The 21580-nt window shown below is 39.6% G+C and overlaps 1 protein-coding gene across 3 annotated transcripts; it reads left to right on the top strand.

Moving 5' to 3' along the window:
* Positions 1–8311: 8311 nt before the first annotated feature.
* mrm1 (mitochondrial rRNA methyltransferase 1 homolog (S. cerevisiae)) lies at positions 8312–21358 on the top strand. 3 transcript variants are annotated; one of them, XR_007935691.1, is made up of 5 exons: positions 8312–8937; positions 16217–16310; positions 17095–17215; positions 18488–19283; positions 19736–19812. XR_007935691.1 is itself a non-coding variant. In XM_028807069.2 (5 exons), the coding sequence occupies exons 1-5, from the start codon at positions 8396–8398 to the stop codon at positions 20937–20939; spliced, it is 960 nt and encodes a 319-aa protein (XP_028662902.1). In that variant the 5' UTR covers positions 8315–8395; the 3' UTR covers positions 20940–21358. The 3 variants fall into 3 exon arrangements, 1 of the variants encoding a protein (XP_028662902.1); XR_007935692.1 differs by lacking the exon at positions 18488–19283 and adding an exon at positions 20857–21358 and having other exon boundaries at positions 8313–8937; positions 19716–19855; XM_028807069.2 differs by lacking the exon at positions 18488–19283 and adding an exon at positions 20857–21358 and having other exon boundaries at positions 8315–8937; positions 19736–19855.
* The last annotated feature ends 222 nt before the right edge of the window (positions 21359–21580 follow it).

The raw sequence follows: 21580 nt of genomic DNA, 5'->3' as shown, positions 1-21580 counted from the left end.
CTCCATTTAAATTCTTTCTTTTTTGTGAACAATAATTTATGATCCAAATACGTTTGTCCATTATTTCTTTCTTGTTTATCTAACAACAGATACATCTCTTTTTATTTAAGTAATGTATGGCACTTTTAGTGTAAAATTATCAAGCAATTTACAGCTTAAAAAGAGCTGGAGAGAGCAAGAGATTGCACAGATAACTGTGAGTTTCAAAGTTTTTAGGCAGAGCCATCCATCAGCTGGATAGCTAGCCAATCATATGTGTGTAGTATAATCAGGTCCAAAGTCCCATGTGAATTTTTATATAAAAAAAGGTCTGTCTAAGAGAACAGAGAATGACATCAGAGAAGAAGGTAACATTTCAACTGGATGATAGAGAACGCAATTCATTCATCACGAAAGCCACTCAAGACAGCATCCTCTTTTAAAATTATTGCTAATCTTCAATGAGCTTTCTAAGTCTGTATACATCCAGACTTTGTTTATGATTTCTAAATAAAGTTGACTTGACTTGACTTATATTTACTTCTAGTTGTATTATTTTAATATAATAAATACCAAATTACTTTTAAATTTCTATACTTTGTCTTTATATCTGGATTGATTGAAGTAATAAATAATTACAGGGCACCCGGTATAGGGGTGGATTCCGCTCTTCTTTTCCTACAGGGTTATCAGTCAGAGAAAAGACATTTCCAGTAGAAGAACAGTGTGGTAGAAGTAAAACATCCGTTGGATGGTAAGTGGCATATAGCTAAAGAGTGTATCAGCCTTCATGTGTCTAGAATATTCTAGGAGACCAAAGTAACATTTATATCTGAGTTATATCCAGGGACATTCGTACATTGTTTATGCCAAAGATAGTGAGTCCCAATGTGGAGTGCTGTAGAGTGACAGCCATTGTAGTCATCGCTCAAACAGTCTGTGTGGAGTGCTGGGGAGTGACAGCCATTGCAGGCATCATTCATAAACATTGCTTAAGTGGATTGGGTCTGGGTGCACAAGTCTTTCTATGTATGTTAAGCTTTGGGTGCAAGAGTCGAACCAGTCCAAGTACAAGCTTGGTGAGTTCCGCGCATCCCACGACAATACAATATTAATAAAAAAAATAGCATGAAAAGGTGTTTACTGCTAAGTTAAAAACATTCATTATAGAAGGAACCAATTCTAAGTCACTAAACATCATACAGAGCAGTAGGAAGTTCAACGTAATGTAATATACAACAAAAAAATACACCATACTTAAAGATCCTTTAAAATCAGCTATAGTGTGCTAATTTCTTAGACAATTTTATTGAATGGCAGCTCATGTAATATGATTAAAAATATTCATAGATCTTACTGTAAACTTCTAGAATGTATTCATGTGTATATTAAGTAGGATCCATTTCACACTCTTAATTAATTGCATTCAACTTATTTATTATTCTTTTAACAGCCCATATTGTTCTCTTTCCACTAATGAGATATTGAAAAGGCTAAATGAGTATATGCCAGTAAAATAGGAACATTCATTAGAAAAGTCATCATTTATGGTGTGTTACTTGTGCTGATGTTTGTCATTTCACGCAATACATTAAAAGTCAGTGTGTTCTCAGTGACCCCATACCGTCAGACACAGTGGGTACATTCCTTAAAAATCTGATGAATGAAAGGTGGTCTTTTACAGCAGTGGTCCCAAGGATGTTTAAAGATAGGGCAGACCCCTTGGCTTTTCCTGACAACTGTCTCTATAAGAGATGTAGATTTGCAAACACCAACATTATACAACATTAGTTGAAGCCATACATTGCCAAGTCACTCTCCACAGCAAAATGCCTGACAATTGCACAATTTGCACCACTGTACGTTTCTTTGTGTCTGGTGTATTTCAGTAGAGTATTAGTGATGCAGAGAATCTTGGAAAGTCCTTTGTATGTTGAGTGGTTCATGGAGTATGCTTTGCACTAAAGTGGTCCCTTAATATTTTAGTGGTGTTTTCTGGCCATCATTAAATTTGCTCAAAGAGTCCCTTTTGAAGTTGCAGGTACGTAAACTTACACCTAATGCTTTCATTCCTAATAACCCAGAGTATTATCAGCGACATCAGATAATGTTCTTTAGGAATTCAGACATCATGCAGTAGACTGTACTCTTGTGTGAATGTACCATCATATGAAAAAGTTTGGGAACCCCTTTCAACCTGCATAATAATTTACTCTACTTTCAACAAAAAAAAGTGGTATGTCTTTCATTTCCTAGGAACATCTGAGTACTGGGGTGTTTTCCGAACAAAGATTTTTATTGAAGCAGTATTTAGTTGTATGAAATTAAATCAAATGTGAAAAACTGGCTGTGCAAAAATGTGGGTACCTTTGTAATTTTGCTGATTTGAATGCATGTAACTGCTCAATACTGATTACTTGCAACACCAAATTGGTTGGATTAGCTTGTTACACCTTGAACTTCATAGACAGGTGTGTCCAATCATGAGAAAAGGTATTTAAGGTGGTCAATTGCAATTTGTGCTTCACTTTGACTCTCCTCTGAAGAGTGACAGTATGGGATCCTCAAAACAACTCTCAAAATATCTGAAAACAAAGATTGTTCAGTATCATGGTTTAGGGGAAGGCTACAAAAAGCTATCTCAGAGGTTTAAACTGTCAGTTTCAACTGTAAGGAATGGAATCAGGAAATGGAAGGCCACAGGCACAGTTGCTGTTAAACCCAGGTCTGGCAGGCCAAGAAAAATACAGGAGCAGTATATGCGCAGCATTGTGAGAACGGTTACAGACAACCCACAGATCACCTCCAAAGACCTGCAAGAACATCTTGCTGCAGATGATGTATCTGTACATCATTCTACAATTCTGTGCAATTTGCAGAAAGAACATCTGTATGGCAGGGTGATGAGAAGAAAGCCCTTTCTGCACTCACGCCACAAACAGAGTCGCTTGTTGTATGAAAATGCTCATTTAGACAAGCCAGATTAATTTTGGAACAAACTGCTTTGGACTGATGAGACAAAAATTAAGTTATTTGGTCATAACAAAAAGAACACCGCATACTAAGAAAAACACCTGCTACCTACTGTCAAATTTGGTGGAGGTTCCATCATGCTGTGTGGCTAGTTCAGGGTTGGGGCCTTTGTTAAAGTTGAGGGTCGAATAAATTCAACCCAATATCAACAAATTCTTCAGTATAATGTTCAAGCATCAGTCAAAGTTAAAGTTACTCAGGGGTTGGATATTCCAACAAGACAATGACCCAAAGCACAGTTGGAAATCTACAAAGGCAGTCATGCAGAGGGAGAAGTATAATGTTCTGGAATGGCCGTCTCAGTCCCCTGACTTGAATATCATCGAAAATCTATGGGATGATTTGAAGCAGGCTGTCCATGCTCGACAGACATCAAATTTAACTGAACTGGAGAGATTTTGTGTGGAAGAATGGTCAAAAATACCTCCATCCAGAATCCAGACACTCATCAAAGGCTATAGGAGGTGTCTAGAGGCTGTGATATTTGCAAAAGTAGGCTCAGCTAAGTATTGATGTCATATCTCTGTTGGGGTGCCCAAATGTATGCACCAGTCTAATTTTGTTATGATGCATATTGCATATTTTCTGTTAATCCAATAAACTTAATGTCACTGCTGAAATACTACTGTTTCCATAAGGCATGTCACATATTAAAAGGAAGTTGCTACTTTGAAAGCTCAGCCAAAGATAAACAAAAATCCAAAGAATTAAGAGGGGATCCCAAACTTTTTCATATGACTGTATTGTCAATTGATTCAGGCATTCAATCCAGGGCAAACTTCTCAGCAGAAGGCAGAAGCTTCAACAATCTTTTTAGTTACTAAAAGTCCAACACATTTTCATATAAATGTACACTGCCATGAACCCTTTCTGATTTTCTCTATTTTGCTTATTTATAACATAATTGTTTCCAATCTCCAAACAAATTTAGTATTAAATACAACAAGTTTATAATCATCATTTCTTTTATTGAAGAAAAAAATTCACCAATATCTATACCATCCATGTGAAAAAGTAATTGCCCCCTTAGGCACTCAATCATCTAATGAATCAGCATTAAATGATAACGGGTTAAATTGACTAGCTACTCCCAAATTTGATTGTTTCTAGCCTTATTGAATCCAGACAATATAGCATTTTCTGCAATGTGAAATCGGCTTAAAGGTCTCAACAAGCTGAACATCATGCCTTTATCAAAAGAAATTCCAGTAGACCCAAGAAAGAAAAGTTACTGAAATATATCAGTCAGGAAAAGATTACAGAACAATGTATATAACCCTGGGACTATAGCAAAGCACTGCAGGAGCCATCATCTCCAAATCTGGAAACTTGAAACAATAGAAAATCTTCCCAGAAGTGGCCAGTGTAGCAAAATGACTCCCCAAGATCCCACAGAAGACTTATCCAGGAAGTCGCAAAAGAACCCAGAGGAACATCTAAGGAACTGCAGGTAGTATGATGGTGTTGGGGATGCTTTGCTGCTACAGGGCCTGGGTGACTTACCTTAATTGAGGGAAGCATGAAATCGGCTCTCTACCAGAAAGTAGTGAAGGAGAATATCTGGTCATCGCTCTGTGATCTGAAGTGCAAGCACAATTGGATTATACAGCAGGACAATGGTCTGAAGCACAAGAGCCTCTCTCACTTTTTTAATAGCGGACTTATTTTGTTTTTGTGTTGTTAAAGATTTATACAAGTTGTGTTACTTCTTGTTTAGCTGCTGAATAGATCCCCACTCTCTGTATTACATTTTCTTCCTTGTTACATTAATTAAACAGAAAAACCTCCAAACAACAGGGTAACATGTAAGTTTTGTCTACTCTTCTAGGCTATCCAATAATATACCATATCCCACAATTGCAAATTGTGGTAGAAATCAATACATTCATTAAAGAAAGAAACTTGAACTTTACGAGGACAAGTTTGATAAAACCTCTGATTCAGTAATCAGGCAGGAGGAAACTTGTCCATTGTGTCTTTTATTATCCTTCAGCAAATGCTAAAGAGGGAGCATTAATCACAGTAGGTCATAAAGCAAAGGTAGAGTTCTGTTTTATAAACAATGGAATTTACATAACTGCTGATTAATGTAATACATTACTCTGATTGATTTGTTGGCTTAAACAACCAAGTAACTCTCACTACACTCGTGTTGTTCTAATATACCTTAGGTTCAGCTATTACCCTTGAAATCTCTGTGTATGTGATAACTGTCCAGTCTTGCTGTTTACAGGACATCTGCTGATCTTGTAATCCACTCTTAGTACATTCTAGTCTTATATTTACTTAAACATTTCAGTAGTTCTCTTCAAGACATATTCTTAAACTAATGTTTAAATATTTCAATATGCACTGCAAACCAAAATGCTTAAATATTGTTACATCCAAATTATTCTCTCACAACACTTAATGTCACAGCCAGTCAGTCCATAGATTTGCTCTTTTCACTGAGTGGGTGTTTCTGCCATGATGGATGTTCTCCATGTTCCCCTCTTTGAGCTGCTCAAATATCATGAGTACACACGTAGCCATGGATTGTCTAAGCCCATTTCAAGTTAGTAAGACAGACTTTGTGTTAGTGGAACAAACTGCACTTCAGTTCCAATTCAAGAGACTCTTATTCAGCTAAGTCTCTGTTTTGTGTGCTTCGTGGAATACAGTATAAACCTCCCTGTACTAAGGCTACGTGTGTAAGGAATATTTTAATGCAGTATGTTCCATCCATCCATCCATTTTCCAACCCACTGAATCTGAACACAGGGTCACGGGGGTCTGCTGGAGCCAATCCCAGCCAACACAGGGCACAAGGCAGGAAACAATCCTGGGCAGGGTCCCAACCCACCGCAGGACACACACAAACACACCCACACACCAAGCACACGCTAGGGCCAATTTAGAATCACCAATCCACCTAACCTGCATGTCTTTGGACTGTGGGAGGAAACCCACGTAGACACGGGGAGAACATGCAAACTCCACGCAGGGAGGACCCGGGAATCGAACCCAGGTCCCCAGATCTCCCAACTGCGAGGCAGCAGCGCTACCCACTGCGCCACCGTGCCGCCCCTGCAGTATGTTTCAAATGTGAATTTGGGTACTACTGTATATTAAAGAAATGGTGAGCTGCACAGGAAAAGGAACAGAATCCAGGGGAGCAGCCAGAGAAAAGAGGCCCACTGGGAACAAAAAATGCAAACCGACACCTTCTGACACAATGTATGTCCTGACCACAGTAATATGTTGATGAGTTTTGGACTGCAAAATCCATTCTATTGACACTCCAATTTATAGTTACTGGTTGGAAACTCAATAATCTTGTCCAAGATGTCGCTTTTCTGCAGCTGTCTGACATCACATCAACAGAGAAATGAAAATTGAAGCTCTACCAGGATAAGGTAAAAATGAAGTGCCTCTGCCTTAAACACATGTGCCCGTTTAGTGCAGTGCAGTCTTTCACATTAGTTGGCCTCATTTTGAAAAACAGAATGTAAAACAGATGCACTGTCAAGCGACAGCTTGCTTTGTTGGCAGGGTGGCAAGCAAAAGTTTTTTTTTTGTGAATGTGCATTTGGTTTTGAGCTAAACCTCACTAATGTTCTTAAGTTTGAGCTTCAATTCTGGGAATAGCTGTGGACCCAGCTTTAGTTCACTATTTGAGATCCGTCTCTGCTTGGAAGTTTTTCGATAATGGCTTGTGATTCATAGTTGACACCACGGCCTGGCTGTGTTTTCACCAAGATGAGATCCTGACAGATCTACATGTCCCAACCTGGATCACCAGATTATCAAACAAGTAACAGATGTTTAGATTAGCCGAGGTTCACTGCGATCTAAATCGAGCCAACATTTGATCTGGAATCTAATGAAAAATGCATATGGTGCTGGTTTCACATCAAAAACACCCAGTAAGGTATTCTGATGAAGGGGGCATATCATAGATAGATAGATAGATAGATAGATAGATAGATAGATAGATACTTTATTAATCCCAATGGGAAATTCACATACTCCAGCAGCAGCATACTGATACAATAAATAATATTAAATTAAAGAATGATAATAATGCAGGTGAAAAACAGACAATAACTATGTATAATGTTAAATATTAACGTTTACCCCCCCCCCCCGGGTGGAATTAAAAAGTCGCATAGTTTGGGGGAGGAACGATCTCCTCAATCTGTCTGTCGCTGAAGCTGCTCTTCTGTCTGGAGATGATACTATTTAGTGGATGCAGTGGATTCTCCATAATTGATAGGAGCCTGCTGAGTGCCCTTCGCTCTGCCACAGATGTTAAACTGTCCAGCTCCATGCCAACAATTGAGCCTGCCTTCCTCACCAGTTTGTCCAGGCGTGAGGCGTCTTTCCTCTTAATGCTGCCTCCCCAGAACACCACTGCGTAGAAGAGGGCGCTCGCCACAACTGTTTGATAGAACATCTGCAGCATCTTATTGCAGATGTTGAAGGAAGCCAGCCTTCTAAGGAAATATAACCGGCTCTGTCCTTTCTTACACAGCGCATCAGTATTGGCAGTCCAGTCTAATTTATCATCCAGCTGCACTCCCAGATATTTATAGGTCTGCACCATCTGCACACAGTCACCTTTGATGATCACGGGGTCTATGAGGGGTCTGGGCCTCCTAAAATCCACCACCAGCTCCTTGGTTTTGCTGGTGTTCAGGTGTAGGTGGTTTGAGTCGCACCATTTAACAAAGTCATTGATTAGGTCCCTATACTCCTCCTCCAGCCCATTCCTGATACAGCCCACGATAGCAGTGTCATCAGCGAACTTTTGCACATGGCAGGACTCCGAGTTGTATTGGAAGTCCGATGTATATAGGCTGAACAGGACCGGAGAAAGTACAGTCCCCTGTGGCGCTCCTGTGTTGCTGACCACAATGTCAGACGTGCAGTTCCCAAGACGCACATACTGAGGTCTGTGTTTAAGATAGTCCACGATCCATGCCACTAGGTATGAATCTAATCCCATCTCTGTCAGCTTGTCCCTAAGGAGCAGAGGTTGGATTGTGTTGAAGGCGCTAGAGAAGTCTAGAAACATACTTCTTACAGCACCACTGCCTCTGTCCAAGTGAGAGAGGGATTCATGGAGATTGACTGAATGTTACTTGCTACGCACTGGTGTTATTAAAATAAAGTAATAGGCCCTTGATATAAATCTGATTTCTTTTCATTTGTTATTCGTATTTTGTATGATCATTTTCAAGACCGACCTGAAGAATCTCTCGGTAGTTGCGCCAGCAGAGGGCGGGCTTCCGGCACGTTGCTTACCGGTTACGTCATAGGTACGCGACCCACACACACACGCTGTGCCTGGAACTTTACTCACATTGATGAGGAAAAAGGAATAACTGGACAGTAAAAGCGAATGTTGCTATCATGTTTGCGGACGAGAATTTGCAACATGACGACGGGCCTCCTCCCCAGCTACTGTCGTTACCGCTGTGGCGGGATGCGATGGGTGGGCAACACGGACTTAAGGAGAGCCAGCTCTCGGACGGAGGTGCTTTTCGGCGTGGCCCCGTGCTTCATTGCTTTGAGTCGAGGGCGGAGGGTCTGTCACGCGCTGTACACCAAAGAGAGTCGGGTCCAGCAGAGGCCTGAGTCACAGGAGTTACCCCGGCGAGCGGCTGAATTGGGGGTCCCTGTGCGGAAGGTCTCTAAGAGGGAACTGGACAAACTATCTGGCGGCCGCGTTCACCAAGGCTTCTGCCTCGAGGTCAGTCCGTTGAAGTTCACTCCGCTAGATCTCCGGACCGCGGAGGAGGAGGAGGCGGCGGCGGCACATAGCGACGGCTGTCGGCTATGGCTGCTTTTGGACAGAGTTCAAGACCCCATGAACCTGGGAGCAATTCTGCGATCCGCGTATTACTTCGGTGTGGACAGAGTGGTGGTCGGACTGCTTGACAGGTAGACGTTTCACATAGAAGATCCAACATTTAATTATAACGTTAGTGTGGTCCGATGCCGGAATGACGGTCTGTGGCAGCTCTTTTATTTAATTGCGATCTCCTAATACATTCTTCACGATATACTAAATAAATTAAACAAACTGCAATATTATTCCTGAACGGGTTGAAATCGAAGTAATCAACGCCGACTGCACAATGCAATGCATTCGTATCTGTTATATGCCATTTAGTATGGGATTCGTTGTGACGGCTCAATTATTGGGGTGAAAAATGCAGTGCATTTTAGTACTAAGAATGCTGGTGGTGCGCCATCTTTTGGAATAATACAGACATAGCAATTGAAGAGACACGTAGACACCTTCCTTTTAACTAAGATGGGTTCTTACTTGAAAGGCTAACAGTGTTGTTCAAGAGTTCAGCCATGCTGCAGTTATTTTTCTGGTAAGGTACAGCACCATCGCCATATATTCCATTATGAATTTTACTGTTATCTGTACCTGTAGTAATAAATTTGAGCAAATAAAAACACTCCCAAAGGGCACTTAACAGCAGCCAGTAGCGATAAACGTGGGGGCTCGTGCTGTTTTTTTGTTTTATCTGCTGTTGGTATTATGCTGTTGTCACTAGTCTGTAAGAATCATGCAAATCTCGTGCTCAGTATATTACACATGCAACTTGCATTTATTGATACATTGTCTGTTGTTTAATGTTAGCAAAATATTAATATTTGGTACCACTGTAACTTTTGCTAGATATACTGTAGATTGAACTGCCACTGGTAAAAGTAAATATTCATCATGAAATCTTTGAACATTTTCCTTATTCAGATAATATGGTGAGTATGACTTCCCCCGTCTTGCAATTTAAACTTTTGAGCCTGAAAGCTACTGCTGACACCATAACACTCTTACATTGTCTTGTCTTTCCTGAAGGATGCATACCCATTAATATTTCTGTAGAAACCTAATTTGAGTGAGACATAGTCAGCTTTTTCCAGCCTTCATATTTAGCGTGTAGCATAAACATTTCTAACACATTACTTGAAATGCTAAGTTTATTTTCTAGCAGTCACAATGTGTTTTAAGCATATAGTAAAACTAGGTAAATTTGTTTTTTTTTTTCTTTCTAAACTTACTGTCATTAGCTTGCAGAGGTTGCAAGGCAGGGATTAACCCCAGTCAAGGTGCCAAATCATCGCAGGGCACACTCATGCACTGGCCAGAAGTGGGCCATTTTAAACTTGCCAGTTAAGTTGGTGGAGGTAAGCAGATGTCCTTTATGAACACAGGTAGTAGTAACTAGGACAGCTCAATTATGGCAAAAATCATAATCATGATTATTTTGGTCGATATTGAGAACCTTATTTAACACAGTTAATGAACGACTTTGGACGTATCATGCAGTTATTGAAAAAAACTCTTCTTTTTTAACGGTGTATTTTCTTCAACTCTAAATATAATTCAACTGAGAAGCAAATTTTAAACAGTATGAAAAATGAGATAATATATACTGTACAAGTTTAAATCAATAAAAGTAATTACAAATTAGGTGAAAATAAAAAAAGATAAACTATGTTGTAGTGCACTTCCACAACCTACTGAAAAAACGGTACTTGTGTGTTATAACACAGGCACAGACAAGAGAAAAATGTGATCGTTTAGTACATTCTTTTATTTACAAAATAAAAACGAGAATATCTAAAATTAGATTTTTAATTTCTTTTGAAACATTACTTCTGTCGTGGAGTTTCTCATGTCGTGAAGTATAACACCGAAAGGGTCATTGCTTTGAGATTAGTTCTCCACAAGCGCTGTCTAAGTTGAGTGGCAGGGTTATAACACGCAAGTACCGAAAAAACTACTAAATATATAAAAGTAATAAACAAATTTGACCAAAACAAATCAGATCACATATGTTTTAGTACACTGCTACAAACTCCTAAACATATAGTCAACATTTTGGTAATTTATCTTTATATATAATACGTTACCGTGGCTGTCCATTTGTCCAGGATTTTAAATCGCCTGTAGCTCGCAAACCGTTTGATCTATTGACCTGAAATGGTACACATATACTACGTGACCTCTACTGTCTGCTTTCAATGTGATGATTGACCTCCAAGATTATTACTCATTTTATTTTTATTTTATTTTATTGTTGAATCAACTCTTGGCAGCGACCAGCAGGATGGTGCCATTCTCATCCCTGCCACCTTCGCTGTCGCTTCCCCTGCCTCTTCATATCTTAAATCATTCTTGAGGCAGATTGAAGATTTAAATGCCAGCTTAAGTGAAAAACTAAAGAAAAAATACTAAGTAATTGCAAAACAAACACTGATTTAATCAGTTTTAATGCGAAAAGATGCTGAGGAAAGAAGAGAAGAAGCGGGCTCTTAGGGAAGAGAGAAGAAGAACTGCTCAGGAAGCAGCAAGTGCATCAACCTCTGAGCAAATGAATGCTAAACATACAGAGAAAGAGGATGAAAACTAGGAATACTCAAGTCAAGTGTATTTGCAGTGCGCCGTTACTGGTATTTAACATATTCCAGTCCACAAACTCAGTGATTACAGTGTAGCTCACATGTCAATTGCACATTATGATTGTTAATATTATTATGTGTAAGAGATAGATTATCAAAGAGTAGCGGACATATATTAAATACTTACTATTGTTTCTGAAAATCGCATAATACAAACAATTGAATCATCACATGTTGCACCTAATCTGGAGGAAGGAATCTCATGTACATATGGCCAAGTGGAGTCTGTGCCCGAAGCACTGGAATGTTGTCCATCCATTGACGTCAGCTACCAGTTTTATGCTTGAAGCGTTGATCTTAGCAATACAGCCAGGCTTGTCTAACTTTAAGCCCCATGCAGCCGTTGGTTCCTTTAGTCAATGGGCGATGTTTGACCCCATGTTGTCTTCTGGAGAAAACACCAGAGACACTGTTGTTGATGTAATGAATTGTCAAACTGATGTTAGGCTCCATGGTGTGGCTTGACCATATGTCCATTGTGCTGGCTGTAGAGTCCTCATGGCATTTATTAGGAAGGGCAGGCAGTGCAAGTCTGGTGAAATGGTGTCTTGATGGCATCTTGTAGCACTTTTCTAAAGTGTTTACTAGTTTCTTGAATGTCTGGTTGCTTCAGTGCTAACTGAACACGTGTTTAGCCCTGGAAGATTATGATGGCGTCGGTTGTTTCTTTATGTCTTTGAGAGTTGGATAGCTAAGCCCTTGCTGTTTCATTATGCAAACTGTCTTTAATTGATGTGGAAGAAGTCAAAAGGGCTTTGCTTTACTCCATTTTTTTCTTCTTTTATTATTTGTTTTTAGACCACTATTCATTGAATTTCAGATGATTAAACAAGTATGTCGTATTTCTTTGTGGTACAGATGCCTCCGTGTAAGAGATTTTGCACAGTATATGTAGTTGTTACTTGTTGGATTCCTTGAAACCAAAGTTATTTCCAAACAGCTGAATTGGTTTTACACTTCTTGGTAACCAAAGGCTTTCTTTCCTATATTTGTTTTGAGCACAACTCGGCATGCCACAGCCTGGCAGGAAGTGAGTTTGAGCCTTTAGGGAAGGTCGATAATGCACTGCTGGATTTATAACACAAGGCAAATGGGCATATCATTGTGAAATAAAATGCAACACAAAAATGATTCTATCTTGATGATTTTTGTTTTATTAATCTTTGCAAGCCAACATTGTAATTCAGTTTAAAATTCAATTAATCACCCAGCCCTAGTAGCCAAGTACTCTAAACAGAAGACAACACAAGAAAGAATTGAGTAATATAAGTTTTCAATCAGACCAAACTTTTTAAATGGACATCAAGAATGACATCAAGAATAACAAAATATTACCATGTTTATTGTAGATATTGGGTTGAAAAATTGTGTAAATGACTGGGATAGACTTAAGAGTAGGTGTGGGCAGTGGCATATGTTAAAACAGTAAATAAAAGAAATATAATAGTCATGCAAAATGTTACTTTATTAAACTATATTTATTTGTAATCTTCCTAAAATACAGTATAATGCATTTGAGCTACAATAGCTTCTAATTTGAGCACATTTTATATTTGGGGAATAACCAACTGCCAAATCTGTGCAACATTAAAGCCAAGATACAGATGGCAGAGTATAAAATGCCCACATAGTTGATGTTTAATGACGTTTTTCAGGCAGGCATGTTTTAGAACATTCACTGAAGTCCTACATTTACCACCTCCCGAGCTAACTTTCCTAATTAGTTATTAACTTTTATGACTTTGCTTACGGCCAGGCTTCTTTGAAAAAGCCAAACTCCATCATTTTACCCACAATGCTGTCAAGCTCTTTGCATCTCCTGTAAGTCATCAGACTTAGAGTAGCAAACCCCCTTTAACTCTCTTAGGGTCTGGCTCCAGCTTTCTGGAGTCTTTGCTCTCCACCGTACTGACTTGCATAAAGATTAGTGCTGGGCAATGATTAAAATTTTTAATCGCGATTAATCGCATGATTGTCTAATCGCAGACAATAACAACAATCACATTGTTATGCGCAAAATTCAATAATGAACTCAAAAGTAGTGTACTTGGTTTGCAAACACTTTAAACAAATAAGGTGCTTGCTTTTTAACAGCAGTATTTCCTTTACATCGTAGCAGTTAAAATATTTCTTGTTAATCTCAACTTAAACATTAATGTAATCAAGTCAAATATAAAACCAAAGCTATTTGCCACTGCCAAGACATTAAAATTTTATCTAGTTTGTTATAGAAAAACAAGTTACCTTCAGAGTCCAGAGCCACGATCACAACATTATAACAGGCACCTTCCGAGCAACAGCAAGTTAACATTTCTAAATCTGTTTTCTTTTTTATCTGAACAGATACCAGCAGAAACATTTTCTTTTATCAGGGAGCAGCATAAACAGTCTATGTTCAGTAGTAACTCTTTGAGGGCTAATATTTTTCCAAAAGACTCAGTTTTCTGAAAAGCACACAAAGCAATGGTTTCACACATAAATCAAACAGAAAACGTCTGCAATGGGCAGCAGGAATGTATGGTGGGAGGGCTGCCTGGCTGTCTTTGTGAGACGGGTGCGCAGGGGTGGCAGTTGCAGTAAGACGCAATATGGTTTGTACCTCCTGTCATCGTAAGTGTCTTTCCTCCCAGGCGAATGTTGTGATAGATACATCAGCTACACGAATGTGTTCAGTACCACGATCAGCTGATGCCGATACCTCGCTTTCGTTTTCGATCAACATCTCTAGATCACTTGCATCAAAATCGGAGTGCGACAGATCAGAGTCCGATTCAGCGATAATGCGAAAAAAGTAATCCACGGATCATTTTGCTTTGAGCATTCACTTTGGTATCTCTCCACTGACCATTTTAGAAGCTGTTTGCTCTTTGCTACTCATGCACGCACAGGGAATCAAGGTCAAATCAACAAAGCTAACTTTCCTTCTAGCAAAAGCATTTAAAAAGCACTGTAGCAAGAAGATCACTGATCTCTATCGATCGCTAGCGAGACTGAGGGTTTCAAAATAATAGTAATAACAAATACTACATTAACCCGCGATAAAATAATTGTCGTTGTTAATTAATTAATGCGTTAACGCAATAGTAACACGTTAACTTGCCCAGCCCTAATAAAGATGTATAACATCATTGGGTGGGCTCTACAGTTGAGCCATTTTGTTGGTGTTTCTTAATCTTCCACAATGGTGGCATGCCAGTTACATCCAAATGGCTTGTGCTTTTAGTTGTCAAGCATCAGTGAGACCCTCTTTATTCTACACCAGTTCTTATTTTTTTTGTTTTTTGGAATTGATGTATGGTAATTTAAAAAGTGGTCCATTAGTCATTTGTTACCAGCTTTTCTGGCTTTTCTGCTGGTGTCCGAAAGTTTATGTGTACCCGTAAAACAGCAGCAGTGTCCTGCTACTGCACAGACAGCAATTCATATTTTCTAACGATGAGCATTGTAGCGTAACGTTTTACCTCTGTATGGACAAGCAGCCACCAAGTTTGCATCACTAGATCTGTAACCTTCACTGACTGACTGGTTAGTTAGTTAGTCTTTGGACCAGGCATCTATTTGTTGTTTATTTCGGGATCAACTATAGAGTGGCACAGTGGCCGTTGTTGCTGCCTCATGAATTGAGTTGTCTGCTTTCAAATTCCATGCCCCAGTGTTGTCTTGGTACTATTTGCACATTCTCTCCATGTATGCATGGGTCAGCCGCCTGGCACTCCAGCTTCCCCCCACATCCCCAAAGATATGCTGGTTAGGTTGATTTAAAATTTAAGTTGCCATTGTGCAAAGGAAGGGTGTGTGGCAACCTGTGTAGGGTTGTGCCCAAAGCTGCCTAAATAGGCTTCAGTCTGCCATATCCCTGGATTGGAGTAAGTGGGTTTGAGAATATTTTAGGCCCAGGAGGAGTGTGTGCACGAGTGGGCCTTGCAATGGACTGACACCCTGTCTAGGGCTACATGGATGGTCTCCAACCATCTGCTACCCTGAAATCAGAGTAACTGATTTTGAAAAAGAGTGATAAACAAGGCTGTTGCAACTCTGCTTTCTCTAAGCGGTGCCTCTGAAGGCCTTGCTAAGCACCCAGCCTGATCACAGTCCATCAAGCCTGTTTGGTTCGCTAATAGCTAAGTTGCCTCCTTAGCTCATTCAAATACTTTTTAAAAGTTATCAAGGTGTCCGTTTTAACTATGCAACTCAGTCACAGTGCCCTTACACTAATGTCCATATTTGGATCCTGTTTAGAAATCAGAGTTGTTTCACTTAGCTGATAACTTTAATAGAGTCGGGTTCTCTAGAAATATGTTTTACTGCAGATTTGCAGGAGCTTAGCAAAAAAATGACAAGAAAGGAATCTTTTTAACTACTAAAGCACCTCCTGCTAGGAGTAAAATTGGTTTCTTGATGATTAAGGAAGGTGGTTGGAATGGAATTTTTAAATATACTATGTCCATGTGAAGTAAATCATTTATTAATGCAAAACAGCCTTGAATCAAATGCATTCTGCCCTTCAGATGTTTGGCTCAATTTCTGAAGAAATAATTCTAGTTTGTCCAAACAAGTCACAGCAGGGATATTGCTGCTTAAGACACTGGTGGTGCCATTCAGTCCTTAAAAGGTTACTTATTGGGTGGGCAGACCAAGATAGGACTACATCTTTAAGCCTTTTTTATTTTTTACATGCAAAAAAAATGTTTCTGACCATTTGCAGGCTTTCTAATTTCAGTTGTATTTGTTCTGACAGCTGCCCTTTGAGTCCTGTTGTTAGCAAAGCCAGCGCTGGAGCAATGGAGGACTTGGATGTTTACGCCTCAGAAACACTTCCTGAACTTATCAAGGTAATGGTGCACTGTGATAGGGATGGTTGAGACAAGACTTGATGAAACAGATAGTGATCCTGAAGTAGCCACTTTATTGCTGCTGCGGAATCTTGGGGTGCACTTTCATTTCACAAAAGGATTCTTCTCCTTTGCTTATTTTTTTGTTGAATAAAAATAACTGAGCAAAATGTGTTGTGTATTGTTTGTTTCCCGAAGTTTGATTTGTCTAAATTTAGGATTTGATCATTCTTGGTTCTGTCCTGACAGTGCATTAAAGCAAGGTGTAGCTACTCTTTCACATGTTGATGTGAGATTGCTAAATATTGATTTTTGTGCTGTACATACAATATGACCACATGGGGGCATCATTGTACTGCCTTTCTTTTATGTTTTGTCAAGCAGCAGAATTTTATTCCTTGTTGCCTCCAAAGTGTTTTAGAGCAGACAGGACTATTGCTGCCTGGTGAAGAGGCTTTTCAATGTTCAACAGGGAGCTGCTGTTAATATTTAAGGTACTCCCAAAAATAAAAAACGATGCCATTCTTATTTAAAGCAGTTGGCCACTTTAGGAACTAAGAAAAAGCATGTTGGCCTGCAAATGAAATATACAAGAAAGCCATTTTTTTAATATTAGCTAATATTTGAGGGCTAGCACTCCATGAAAAGGCATGTTAAGAATGGTCATCTAGTGTGGTTTGTTTTTGGTATAAAGGTGTGGGCACTGCCCATTCCCTTCAGCAAGTATTAATGTGCATCACTCGCTGTCTTCTGTTAAGGAGTTGATATTTTCATTCATTTTAAGGTAAAAATCAGTCAAGGGTGGCATGTGGTTGGAACTGTTGGATCAGCGTCAGAAAAGATTTCTGTGCCTATAATTCCCTGTTCTGAATTTCAATACAGCAAGCCTACTGTTTTAATTCTAGGTAAGTGCACATAATTATTTATAACATCTTCGCAATACTCTGATTTTTTTTTTTTTTACCAATTTAGTGTCTCAAGGACAGAGCCTATCCCTGCAGTATTAGACACAGGGCAGGACCTTGTTTAGGACAGTATGGCAGTCCATCAAAGAGCACATATGCTTACTCACACATGCAGGTCAATTTAGAGTTGTCCGTTATCTGGCACACATTTTTCAGATGAAGAAAGGGTCTATAATGTGTAGGTCCCCTTGCAAGGAGGCTTTGCCGCAGGCATATCTAAATAGTCTCAGTATTTTAACAAGGCCCCAGATTTTTAAAGCAAAACAAAGCAAAACAAAACATAACCTGACCCTGGGCTGGTCTGGGGTTTCAAGAGGGATAATCTTTCTCAACTGGCCTAGGAGTTTCTGGGTATTCCCCAGGTAGTGATGCAGAAAGTATCTGGGAAGACATGGACAGCCCAGCTCAGGGTCTTGCTACCACAACCCTCACAAAAGAAAATTTAAATTAAAATCAATAAGTGAACAATGTGCTTTGATATTCCTAATCTGGGTTAGGGTAATAGAGGGCCAGACTGTACCCCACAATCTCCAGGCACACCCCAGAATACTGCACCAGTCCATTGAGGACCTTTATAACGTGTTTAAAAGTTAGTTCACTGTCTTTGTCATAGGAACCACATGGAGGTCCAGTGGTCACCCTTACTGCCTCTTGGCTGCTGGAACGTATGGTTTTATTTTCCATCCAGCATTCTGTTTTCTGCATTGTTGCAAGGAGCTAAAGATGATTCAACCAACGGCAGCTGAAAGACAGGAGCCAGCCATGTGTGGGCTGAAAGCAGACATCAAGGCACACGCACGTGCAGACTTGACATCAGTTTGAATCTTCACGACAAAGAGAGTCGGCAGTGTCCATTTGAGATTCTAAATGCAATCTTTAAAGATGGACTATACCTAGTATATTTTAAAATGCATTGCTTTTGTGCACAACACAATTATTGCATCTTGAAAATCTTTGGCTGTTCAATTGCTACCCACAATACTGCTTCTTGTAGGAAAATGTTGAACAAGAGACCACTGATGCTGAATCTTTGGGTCAGACACCAGAGTCAGTAATGAACTGGTTCTACGCTGTTAGTGTTTTGAAAGGCATGTGGTCAAAACCCACCACACCCCTCGTTACTACAAAATCTTTAAGCCCCCCAATCCCCCACTCCAGTAATGGCAGTGTGCTTTTTGTATCGACAGTGAAACTGTCATTTCCACTTGGCAGCAGGCAGACAGTGTCTACTGAAAGGTGGTGGACCATGCTCATCGGTTGCCAAGCTCTTGTTGCTGCATTCACTTGCTTTGGATGTGAGATTGAAACGAGAATGCCTGGAGTAAACTTGGGAAGAAGGTCAAGTATCCACACTTGGTGAATAAACTGGGATTTGAACCCAAGTCGATGGGAAGTGGTTAAGGCGGCTGTATCACTGTTCCAGATATCCAGACTTTGCCGTTGTGTGCGGAGCTGTACCTCCACTTGAGTCTCCTCTGGGCACTCTGTTTTCCTCCCATGTTTCAAAGATGTGATCCTAGGATTAACTTGTTGATTTAGTGCACCACAGATGGATGAATTGGTTTTGCCATATTTCAGAATTTGGCTTTTTGCCTTGTTGTAATATTCACACCTACAGTATATGATGCTTTTGTTAACGTGCATGCATTATATTAAAGCAGACCTCAAGCGATTTGTCACACAAATGTAATCCTTCAAACTATAAAGAAGACATGCCATTCTTTGCTTTTTTTTCGGTTAAATGGCTGTTTTATGTTTGTACGTTAGTAAGGACTATTTCAGCATAGTTTTGCCACAGTCGTTCTCAAGTCCTAACATGGCACAGAATCGTTTGCTTCTGCAGCTCACTGATGTATTTGACCCTTCTGTTGATTTTCATTAGGAGATGGGCCCTTCAGGGAACATGTACCTATTTACCCATCATACAAGAGGACAATATACAGACTTTGCTTGGGTGCCAACAATAAATCTGCTGCTGCTGTTTCCACATGCTGGAACACTCTGAATTGTATCTTTATTTACATCCCAGAAGTGTACAATAAGCATCATTGCTTATATTTGTTTTGAAGTATTGTTTTCTGTGCTTTAAATTTAATCTTTTGGTTTGAGAGATTTTAGTACAGTGAGTAGCTAGGTTGCCAAAAATGTTTTGTAGATACAGCAAAAACAAACTGATTTTGTATTTACCCAAAATTACCAGTTTGCACAGAACCCTGAGTTATCGTGTGTATCTCTTTGGTTTTGATCTCTTGAGATAATGCATTTGTCACCTGGTTGGTGACACAAAAGGCAAATCAAGCCATGCTCGAAAGGTACCCATTTAAGAAGTTGAAATTGCTTACAAATTGTTAGCTGCCGGCGTTCCCTGTATAATATGAATTTATATTTTGTACAGAAGATCTGCAGCTTATTTATTCAAACTAATTTCTACATTTTTCAGGCCTGTTGCTTTATCTCCAGGTAATGAAGCTTCTGGGCTTTCTCCGCAAATCGAACAGTTGTGTCATTCTTTCTTAACCGTCCCTCCAGGCCAACGCTTGCACCCTGGGATCGACTCCCTTAATGTCTCTGTTTCTGCAGGTGAGCATTCTCCAACCTTTTACTGAACAGATTATATATAGGACCTTTCCATGAAGGGTCATGAACACTTAGCCAAAGTGCTTTATTTGTGCACTATACCATGGTGTTGTATCAGTTCAGTTGCTCCGTGTCACCTTGTTAAACTTTCAGGTTTCAATCTTGTATTTACAAGTCAATCTCCTTTAGAATCTAACGTCAGTTTTAAAGGCTACTAAAATTCATCCACTGACTATGCATTTGTCAAAGCACTCCTTCAGTATTTAGTCACCATGAATAGAAACTATAGAATTTCAGCTTAACAACACTGTTGTTTATTTTGTCATTTATTTTTTTAGCTAGTAAGAATTTCTTTTTTAAGTGCTAAATTTCAAAGCATGCTCTCAGACATTTGCAATTATTTTTTTTTTTTTTTGGTTGCCTTCTTCCAGAAAGAGAGCGACAGTTTTGAGAATTTAATATCAGTGAGGAGCACACTTCTTGTGTGACGAAGTCTGTGGGTGGGGGTATGGGGGGGTATGTCCTCTTCCATTACCCCACATTATCTAGCCCTACTAAAGTGTTATCATTTTGACACCATAGTGAACGATGGAACTAATTGTAAGGTTTACCAAATTCTACATGCCTCTGACTGTGGTGCATTCTCTTGATTATCAGATGCTCTCACATGACAAGGGGCTACCCAGTCCAATATGAAATCCTGCATTTATATTGACTCATCAGTAACCTGCTATTTGATTACAGTGTAGCTCACCCTTCCTCAGGCTCTATACAACAAACAGGTAGGTGGTCTTGCAGTAGACAGATGAGATGATCCAAAGAAGCAATAGGTATTTGTGCAAGGTGATAGATGTGCAGTTTTGAGAGTGTCAGCCATTAACAGCATTGCAGGCCAGTAACAGTCCTCTCACAGCAATATGCCATTCAAAACAGAAGACTGAGTTCTGTGCAAATGACCATTATATTTCTTATTTATAAATTTGTTTGAATGTTTCTCCTTGCAGGTATCCTGCTGCATGTGCTGGTGTCTTCCATGAAAATGCACCAGTGCTGCCCATCTCACATTGGCAGTGAATCTGATCCCTGAATATAGTACACTGCTTAGACTGGATTAACACATCAATTAACGAATAGCCAATCAATGAGGAGTGCAAATTAACATTCCTGATTCATTGTGTAGTGTTTTGTCCTGTACTTGATGAGATTAAACCCAGCTTTTAGCTTCAATGCCTCTCTCAAGTAGCAGTTCAGAGTCAGAATGACTTGTTTGAGCAATCCATATTCCATGTGTCATCCTGACACGGGGCTAGTCCTTTATTAAGCTCTGGCATCGGTTTGACATGTTCTTGCCAACAGCAGGCTGCAGCAATTACATCATTTTCCAAGACTGTTCGTTTATTTTCAGCATCATTGTAAAGTCTAAAAGAAGTGGATTTTGCCTGTTTTACATCAGGTTTTTTTAGCTTTTTTTAATTAGTAATTCTGTTTAACCCTGTGTGTCAACCAGGTCACAAGCCACATGTTAACTGTAACTATAAGAAGCCACCAGGATTTTTGATGCGTGTTTCCATAATTGCTCTGAGCCATACCAGTATGATTCAGTGTTGCGTGGTTCCTAGTGCTTTCATTTTCCAAATACGCACCTTTATGTGTGAAGCAATGAACAGAATAAAAATGGAAAAGGAAGACCGAAAGTAAACATGCCAGTGTTTTTATAACTGAGGTGTT

Source organism: Erpetoichthys calabaricus, chromosome 8 (assembly GCF_900747795.2).
Source record: "Erpetoichthys calabaricus chromosome 8, fErpCal1.3, whole genome shotgun sequence".
NCBI classification, from domain to species: Eukaryota; Metazoa; Chordata; class Cladistia; order Polypteriformes; family Polypteridae; genus Erpetoichthys; species Erpetoichthys calabaricus.
Note: the sequence above shows the minus strand (reverse complement) of the source record. Positions and strands in the feature narration are given on the sequence as shown.